The sequence below is a fragment of the Pseudomyrmex gracilis genome, unplaced genomic scaffold, assembly GCF_002006095.1.
Source record: "Pseudomyrmex gracilis isolate BER0280 unplaced genomic scaffold, ASM200609v1 scaffold_1, whole genome shotgun sequence".
In the NCBI taxonomy this organism is placed as follows: domain Eukaryota; kingdom Metazoa; phylum Arthropoda; class Insecta; order Hymenoptera; family Formicidae; genus Pseudomyrmex; species Pseudomyrmex gracilis.
The window spans coordinates 1-9,628 of NW_018020585.1; the positions used below are offsets into that span (position 1 = coordinate 1).

Consider the following 9,628-nt stretch of genomic DNA (forward strand, 5'->3'; position numbering starts at 1 on the left):
AACAAAAAAAAATTTTTAAGTGGGCGTTATAATTATGAGTGTAGGAGTCGACTTGAGTTAAAGTAGAGATTACACTGCTGTAATTTCAATCTTCTATTGGTAATAGTTTTCAAGATAAGAAACGTAACTTTTTTTTGTTGTGTTTGCGCGAATCGGAAGTAAAGATGTAATATTATCATGCCCCACTGTATCCGAATCTGAAATTACTTTAATATTATTTTCTGTAGAAAACATATTGACCTAGATATTAGTATTACTATACTTACATACTATTAAAAAAAAATGTTTTGGCTAACTTAGTCTAGCTCCATCTAATCGGTTAGGTATTAATACTTGGTTAGGACTTATCCAGATTAGGTTAGGCTAGTGCCTAACTCATTTAAATTTTAAGAATGACTTTTTCGGGTGTTTTTGTGTGTGTAGGCCCAGTATTTAAAAAAATATATTTGCCTTACTTAGACTAGCTCTACTAATCGGTTAGGTACTAATACTTGGTTAGAACTTAACCAGATTATGTTAGGTTTGGGCCTAACTCATTTAAATGTTTTGAATGACTTCGGGTGCCTTTGGTAGTGTGTGTAGGCCCAGTACTTAAAAAAATATTTTTGCTAACTTAGACTAGTTCTACTAATCGGTTAGGTACTAATACTTGGTTAGGACCTAACCAGATTGTTAGGTTTGTGTCTAACTCATTTAAAATTTTGGGAATGACTTTTTTTCGGGTGCCTTTGGTAGTGTGTGTAGACAGGGGGTTTCGTTATATATACTATATAATACTAGATTATAGATGATTTTAACATTTAATATTACATATTAGTATTACTATACTTAGTAGACTATAAAAAAAATTTTTTCATTTTTTGACTAACTCTGACTAGCTTATCTAATCGGTTATGTACTAATTCTAGGCTAGGACCTAATTCGGTTAGAGTCTAACCCATGACTGATTACGGGATTGACTTTTTTCGGGTGCTTTTTGTAGTGTGTGTTGGCAGGGGGGCTTCGCTTCCCTGCACTCCTCATCAGGAGGGTTCCGCCCCCTTTTTTACACCACTCCCTTCCCCTTTTCACTTTTATTGACAGTATATAAGCCAGGACTCTCAGAACCGGAATTACGTGACGTTTTCTGCCGCAGCGTGCTGTGTTACGTGCCGCGATCCCTGTCGCCGCTCAAGTTTACGATTTTGGCTGCGGTCCGTTTCAATCTCAAGCGCACATTTATCTATAGTATACGTGACATATTCTATAGATAAATGCGCGATTAAGCATGAAACGGACCGCAGCCTTTATCTACTTCCTCCGTCGACATATACGACCCGCCAAAATCATAAACTAATAAATACAGTTCGATAAATTTCCTCTCCTTGCACTCTCCCTAAATTCCTCGTTGCCCGTTGCATGAATCTATGACTCACTAAAAGATAAATATTACGCCCTAGGAACGAAAGTTTAGCTCACACGTTTTTAGTTTAAGACGAAATCAGTTCTCGTTCGCAACTCAGACGAGCAACACTACCTCTCGCATTAATAAAGCACCTTCCTAAAAAGTATCCTGCATATTCTTTTATCTTATTACGTGGCTATCCGGCACGTAACAGCTGCTGTATGAAAAGGTTCCGTTTACGGTTGCGGTTAGGGCAATTGTAAACTAACCCGTAGTAGTTGCCAGATTTTCATTTAATGTAAAATGACCTTTACAACACTATTGTAAAACGGCCTTTAGAACACTATTGTAAAACAGCCTTTAGAAATCGATCTCTGTGATTTGTGAATTGTGATTCAGTTGCCAGCCAGTTGCCAGTTCGAGCTGTCCGATCTTAAGAGATTACGGAGTGAAAATGTCACGCAGAGCGATCAAGACAATTAATTGGGCGGCACTTGCTGAAAAACTTCCGGAAACAGAAAAACCTGCGTTGGCTGCTTTTAAAGCCAAGTCTGATCAATACTTGCGACGGTTAGTGGAAATTATCTGTATGGAATATGTTGAGAAAAAAAATATATATATATAGAAGTTGTACACCATGTATTATGTAATAAAAGCGTATGTTCATTTTATAAACAGTAGAAATTAACTTTCAGTGATGATTAACTAAATATAGGAAGAGAGAGACAAAATAATGTTTTAGATAAAATTTATTTTTAGTTTGCGATCTGTTTAGTGACAATATTTACCTTAGAGTGTATATATAATCTAATCTAACCTAATCTATTCTAACAGTAACTATTAAATTTTTCGAGAATAAAAATTAAAAGAATCAGGGCCTGAGCACAATAGAGAAAATATTAGGAGTAGAAATTTAAAAAAAAAATGTAATGTACACTGCAAAAAAATAAAATAAAATAAAATATATAAATATTTATAAATGTAGGCTGTATATCATGCAGCCATGACATACTTCTTGTATTTATGTTATATTGTATTTTATTGTATAGTACATTTAACTTTTATTTATAATTCTTATTCCTAATATTTTCTCTATGTGTTCAGGCCCTCACATATTTGGCTACATTTCGATATTCACTGTCAATACTAAAAATTTTGACTTTGTCACATGTACTATGGATTTCCAACACTGACAATGATTATCAGAAACGCAGTCTTTATTAGTCTCTTGTAACAGTCAATGGAATTGTTATACTTACACTAGACTTTTAAACACACTATAATAAGAGTACTGCACAAAATAGAATGATTACTACTGACAAAAATATGTATATATGCACATAATACAGGTTTCAATAATCTAATAAGATAGTTTTTCAAATATAGCATGTATTTGTAATCTATATATGTATATATACATGTGTTTTTGTGTATGTGTGTAAATAATAATTTAAAATACTATAGAATATAAATAATACTATAAAAACACACACATATATATATATATACATATATATGTATATAAATAATGTTATAGAATGACTGCAAATCCAGAAATACCTCAGAAAATTGATTGGCCATATTATAAAAAGAACGTCGCAATATCTGGATTAGTTGATAAATTTCAAAAAGACTACGAGTCTCTTACAATACCATATCCTACAGATAAGTATACTTCTCAAGTTGAGGCTCAAGAAAAGCAAGTGGTAATATATTTATATAACTGTAACAATTATTTATTTTTTATACACTTACTTTCTATGAATTAATACAAATATATTGCAGCTTTCTCAAATTGAAGAATTTATTAATCAATCAAATGAACGCATCGCTAACGCTACCAAAGAAATTGAAAAAATAAAAAGTTTGTTGCCATTTTCTGAAATGACAATGGAAGATTACTTTGATGCTTTTCCGGAACAGGCTATAAACGCAGAAAAGCCTTCAATTTGGCCACATATACCCGAAGTTCAGCCAGAAAATGAAAAAGGACGACCTGACCATCATTAATGTATTGCGATATGTTTGAAATAAAATATGAAGAATATAGCTTTAGTTCATCTATAGAATATGATTTAACTAATTTAAAGATTTATTTGATCTACCAAATAAATTTATAAATCAAGGTACCAAAGTGTTTATTTTAATGTTTCATGTATTAAGTTTGTTATCTTTTTTACACACACATGTAGACGCAGATATTTTTTATGTAGATGTTGCATCATGTTACATAAACGCTTCAATATTGAGATTTCATGATAAAGATGCGACTTGCTTAAAGGCATTTATGCTCCTGCAAAAGAGCCGAATAGAAACTCGTACGTTAAATTTGATATTTAACTTATGGAAATAACACTAATCCATAAGTCATATGTAGATATTATCCATATATCGTGGATAGTAACTGTAATTGACAGTTTAAAAAAAAAATTTATATATATCAATAAATGGTTTGTTTTATTTCCCTGTAGAAACTGGCTGCGCTAGTTCAGTCCATTTTTTTCCTCTTAATCAGACCACCAGAAAATATGAATAAAAAAAAAAGATGAACTGTGAACTAGTTCAGCTAGTGCACAAAAAATAAATCAAACCTAAATTGTTTGATAAATCAAAGTATAACATTTTACGTGGAAAATTAATCTTTATTGTTTCTCAAGCACGTAAGAATCTAGCTTTTTCTATATTTTTTAAAATGTGCTTATATGTATATGTGCGCACAGGGGATTCTATTATTAATAATAATTTGTTAATAATAAATATTTTTGATCAGTTCGCTCCCGCACTCTATCTCTTATATCTCCCCAAACGCAGTCATGAAGGACCATAATCATCAGGAAAAGGATTCGATGATACATCGACCGCAGTGCTAGTTACGGTAGAAAGCGCGTTATACTATGCGGTCTCCCATAACGTAACTTCTGATTACAAAATTTATACTCTCACCACCGCAATGCTTTCTCCAGTTTTCCGTGGTTTAAACACAAACTGGCGTATGTAGAGAGCCTCACAGAGAGAAAGTCGCAAACTCGTAACGTCACTGGACAGCTTTTTCCCCTGTCCAATCAGAAGCGACTGTTTCTTTGCTTTTTGTGAGACGTTTTTGAATAACATTACAGGGTTTTCTACAATAAGATATTAGTAATAAATCAGATTCAGAAGCAAGAAATTGACCAATCACAATCTAATCACAGAAGAATAATCGATTGTGATTGGTCAATTTCTTGCTTCTGACTTCTGATTTATTACTAATATCTCATTGTAGAAGGCCCTTTACTGGTCCACTGAGGCTGCGGTCCGTTTCATGCTTAAGCGCACATTTATCTATAGTATACGTGACATATATTACAGATAAATGCGCGATTACGAATGAAACAGACCGCAGCCCGAATGTTCCATGACTGTTCCGATATTCACTGCCAGTACTAAAAATCTATACTTCACGTCACATATGCTATGGATTTTCAATACTGGCAGTGAATATCGGAACGTAGCCCAAATCTGCACCAAACCAAACCAAACTTAAGCAAACCACTTGTACAAAAATACCTGTAATACTAAGTATTAGTAATTGTTTAATAATTTCTACATGGATACGTCACAGCTGAGAAATGTATATTTTTTTTATATACTTTTTAATAAACTATATTTGGTGATATCTAAGGGCCTGAGCGTAATAGAGAAGATATTAGGAATAGGATTGAAAAACAGAGGTTAAATGTAATGCACAATGCGAAAAAAAAATAAAATATAACATAAATGTATATAAATATAGGCTGTATATCACGCAGCCGTCACATACTTCCTGTATTTATATGTTATATTTTATTTTTTGTCATTTTGTATAGTACATTTATAACTCTTCTATTTCTAATTCTTATTCCTAATATTTCTTCTATTGTGCTCAGGTCCTAATGGTGAATCCTTGGATTATTGGCATCTAATTTGTTGGAAGTGACTTTAAACTATTGAAAAAAAAGTCTGAAGAAAACGTCGAGCATTTTGTTTGAATGTTTGAATGAATATACTCTAGTAGTTTATTTAACTATAAATGACATTTTTGTAAAAACAAAGAAAGAAAACATGCTGAGATAAATTAGTGACCCAGGGTTTCATTCTTAGGATTATTACTTGATTGAAATTATATTGTTTTTACTAAGTGATAAACAATAGACAAACATTTTTTGTTCATCTGGTTTTAGTTCAAAGATTTTCTTCTGCTTTATAATCAAATATCTGAGACTTGCTTTAGAAAATGTACAAATACTTTTCTGTCTCGAGAAATTACCTCGGATGAAGTAAGTATGTAAAAATCTTGTGTAGATTATATCAATAGAAACAAAATCTAAGATGTGTTTGAAATTTCAGGATTTTTGCATAAGCAATTGTGCACAGAAATATATTAACGCAAATCATAAAGTAATGGAAATATTCATGGAACTACAACCTATAATGGTACGTAAAAGAATGGAAGAAATAAACAGCGCTCAGGAAGCATTAGTAAATCAGAATCATCAAGTAGAACAAAAGACAGAATAATCTATATTTATCGTTGTTTTATATATTTGATATTGTACATATTTACTGAAATAAATAAAAAAAATAATTACAGTTGTGTACATGTATAATGATCCAAAAATGTACATATATGTACACACACCCACATTATATGTATATATGTATACATACATATACATTTATATATACATATACATACAAAATCTATATAATAAAAAATACATTGATATGATTTTTGTTCATGATTCTTGGAATGAAAATTCTCGAGCTACTAAAATAGTAACGGATAGACCATTCTCCGATAAAAATATAACTGTTTTAAGACATTTTTGACTGCATGTTATTGTGGACCTTATTTTTTTAAACAAAACTCGTATTCAGAACAATAAGTAAGTTGATAACTTGAATGAAATTTATTGATTGTTATGCAAGTGATACAAGCTACATATACATGTATATTAAGAGTATAAGGAATCTCCTTTTATTTTTTGTATATATACATTTTTATATATTATATTTGAAATTTAATCAAAACACTTCTTGAAACATCATATATATTAATTTATATTTTTATATAAAGATGATGATTTTTATATAAAGATTTATGATCTTGATGGTAGCCGATCGTTGAAACGAGTTTACACATGCAAGTTAAAGGAGTGTGAAACAGTCATGGACAATTTGGCAGCTTAATTTGAAAGTTAAAGGAAATTATTTTATTCAAGTTTCTTATATATGTCACTTGTCATCATATATATACATACATGTGTGTGTGTGTATATATATATATATATATATATATATATATATATNGTTAAAATATACATTATTACATAATAAATATATCATAATAATAAGTATATTATACAATCAGTAAAATCGAAATCTTAAAGATGAAAATTCAAGTCGTTATCAATTTTCGCAATTACTTTCTGCAGATATCAAATCAAAATGTGATGTTCTATTAGAGATCTATCTTTTTATGTCGTATTTAGAAATAGCGTGCTTCAAAGAGTTCATATACGAGTATGACAATGTACGCAGTTGCTTTTTGTGTATATTTGTCTCGCATTCGGACTGTCAAAATTCGGATTGATAAATCGGTTTGTTCTATAGTGTAATTTCAGTATTTATTGTGAAAAACTCAAAGTGCTAACAACACAAAGCGCAAACGCGCAATTTTTTGCGGTCAGATTGTGAGAAAGTGAGGAAAAAATATATAGAATATAGGATAGAGATATTGTAGGAGAACACGCGCCAAAATCACAAGTCAGATAATATAATAAAATATAATCAAACGCGGAGTATCTGGAAAGTAGTCAATCGATTAATCAGTCGTCTTTTTTGTATTTCGCGTCGACGTTAATCCTGTAATCAGCGAATCAATAATCGTATACATATTCCGGCCTTCTTCTCTGCTTCTTAGACGGATATTCGATCACCTTATCGAGATTCTGAAATAGACATTAATATATTCGAATTAGCTGTTGTAATTATCTAAATATTAGATTAAGCTATTTTTTATATTAATTTAATATTTTCATGAATTATTATTAGTTATTATTAGTTTTTATTACTATTGTATTTATTATTTTGTTTATGTTAATGTCATTGTAAACTAAATAAAACATTTATAGTTCTTAATAAAATATCTATTACTTCTTAATGGACAAGCGAAGAAAAAATATTAATTAATTAACGATTATATACTTACATCGTTGAGAAGAGCGATCAAGAATTTAATTCTTGGAATTGCACAGCTACTATCCTCGCAATCGGAATGCGGAACATCCACGGGGAATAAACGTTTTCTCGTTTGTGAACCTCGGCAATCTTTATGGTAAGGTTCTGATCTATAATAATAATTACAAATCATCTTTTATACTGTTGCGTTTTGTTTATTAAAAAGTGAAAGTTATATGTATAAATTTACGAAATATGCGAAACTTACTCGCAATCCACGGCATTAGCCCAAGACTCGAAGCAGCACAGAGCAATAGCGAGAATGATCAAAGATCGTTGGAAGAATTTCTGAAAATTTACATTAAAATTTACGCTGATGAAGACTTAAAAGTTTTGCTACAAAAAATTAGTATTGTTTTCTTTTGGTTAGTCTTATTACCATTAATTAAGTAATTTATGAATTGTTAATCATTTTTGAAAGAATACTTATATCGTATAATAATAATGAAAAAAGCTGAAGGAAAGATTCTCGCGCTTCGGAGCTGTCGAAGACAAAATTTTAATTTTAATGAGCTTCTAATAATGAGCTTTTTTATAGTGCAAAGGGTGACAATTGAGTGATTAAGCCGATTTGCTTTAATTAGATACACGTGTCAAATTAACGTCGTCGATGTGAAGATGCAAAAACGCTGAAGAATTCTGCCCATCTGTGCACAAAACGAACATTGTTCAAATTAAATATAACTAACCTTACATATATCAACGAAAACCCGGAAGTTATCCCGTAACAATATCGTACGCTCGTGTTAAAAATACTCGCGCGAAAGATTGTTTTTCTTTTCGTATTGCAAATCGATATTCGTACTGCTATTTGTGATGTTGGCGAAAACGACAGCGACTGCCGATTATTAGAGTCGGCCAATTTGCAGTACCATATATTATTATTTCCGGAGATGTTCTCGTTTGCGAGGTGGCAAAAGGCCCACGCTTCCTGGATCGTCCTCGGTTTTGCATCGATCGGTCGACGAGGATACAAATGGAGAAAGGAAGGACGATGGTCAAAGTTGTTGAATAAATTTTGAAAGGTGACGCTTTTGCGTTTATGCGTTTCGCGCAAATCTAGTCGTCAGATTTTCTGCGTTTCGTTTATCTAACGTGCCGATCGATCTATGTATATTTGCGCAATATATCGTGTACTCAACGATATCACGTATACAAACGATATAGCGTTTAACATTTAATGTGCAGTAATTGTGAGTGTTTACTCGTGTTTACGTAATAGAACGGTCTTCCATTGTTGCATAAAGTTTATCGGGAAAATTATTTAATTTAGATATAGTTCTCTTGCATGGCTTCCGGTATAATGTCAATATAAAATTACACAAACGGTCAGAATTTGGATGTTTTTTGGATGTAAAAAGAGTTGCGTCAAAAATGTCTGAATAATTATCTTAACGATTGATGTGTATCTTTATGCATTAAGATATCAATAGAATATCGAATGTATATTATAGATACATATTCAAATATTTTATTTATCTATTTACTTTGGATAATTTATTATACGTACTCATGAGTTCGTAAAATTTACCTAATAACAGTGCAGTTAATAAACAAAGTACTGTTATAATTTATATCTTATACGTATGTAAAAGAGATGAAAGTGAGCAAATTATGTATTAATACAATATAAAGTTTACCAAAGGACTTTTAATCGGAAAACAGTCAATAGGGAGATACGATAATACGATTATATAGTTAATTTTAGGTAATTGGCGGCTATCGTAATTGCGGAAATTATACAAATGGATTTCCTGGTATTTATAGCAATAAAGCTTGTTAAATCCTGTAACTTTATTATATATATTGAGCTGATCATTTGCGCTGTGTCATGAACGTTTTAACAGTTTTTCCACTTTGGGAATTAATATTTTCAAATTTTTAATTGCACTGTAAGTACAACTGATAATTAAATAAAAAATAAATTTATATGCTAATAAATCGATATGTTTACGAAGCTTTATTGTGTTACACTTTATACAAAAT

General features: G+C 31.0%; 2 protein-coding genes across 2 annotated transcripts; both read left to right on the forward strand.

Annotated features, from left to right (window-relative positions):
* The first annotated feature begins 1,768 nt into the window (after positions 1 to 1,768).
* Positions 1,769 to 3,454, forward strand: LOC109852336 (ATP synthase subunit d, mitochondrial-like). The gene is made up of 3 exons (XM_020423408.1): positions 1,769 to 1,954; positions 2,922 to 3,090; positions 3,170 to 3,454. The coding sequence occupies exons 1-3, from the start codon at positions 1,839 to 1,841 to the stop codon at positions 3,392 to 3,394; spliced, it is 510 nt and encodes a 169-aa protein (XP_020278997.1). The 5' UTR covers positions 1,769 to 1,838; the 3' UTR covers positions 3,395 to 3,454.
* A 1,397-nt stretch (positions 3,455 to 4,851) lies between these two features.
* LOC109852651 (mitochondrial import inner membrane translocase subunit Tim10 B-like) lies at positions 4,852 to 5,992 on the forward strand. Its single transcript, XM_020424007.1, has 3 exons — positions 4,852 to 4,994; positions 5,584 to 5,679; positions 5,750 to 5,992. Exons 1-3 carry the CDS (start codon positions 4,971 to 4,973, stop codon positions 5,918 to 5,920), a joined length of 291 nt encoding a protein of 96 aa, XP_020279596.1. The 5' UTR covers positions 4,852 to 4,970; the 3' UTR covers positions 5,921 to 5,992.
* The last annotated feature ends 3,636 nt before the right edge of the window (positions 5,993 to 9,628 follow it).

Excerpts from the sequence above, each read along its gene's own strand:
- LOC109852336 (XM_020423408.1), top strand. The coding sequence starts at position 1,839 with ATGTCACGCAGAGCGATCAAGACAATTAATTGGGCGGCACTTGCTGAA. Across the intron at positions 1,955-2,921 it reads TCTGATCAATACTTGCGACG|AATGACTGCAAATCCAGAAA; the intron begins GTTAGTGGAAAT and ends ATAATGTTATAG. Across the intron at positions 3,091-3,169 it reads AGGCTCAAGAAAAGCAAGTG|CTTTCTCAAATTGAAGAATT; the intron begins GTAATATATTTA and ends AATATATTGCAG.
- LOC109852651 (XM_020424007.1), top strand. The coding sequence starts at position 4,971 with ATGGATACGTCACAGCTGAGAAAT. Across the intron at positions 4,995-5,583 it reads ATACGTCACAGCTGAGAAAT|TTCAAAGATTTTCTTCTGCT; the intron begins GTATATTTTTTT and ends ATCTGGTTTTAG. Across the intron at positions 5,680-5,749 it reads GAGAAATTACCTCGGATGAA|GATTTTTGCATAAGCAATTG; the intron begins GTAAGTATGTAA and ends TTGAAATTTCAG.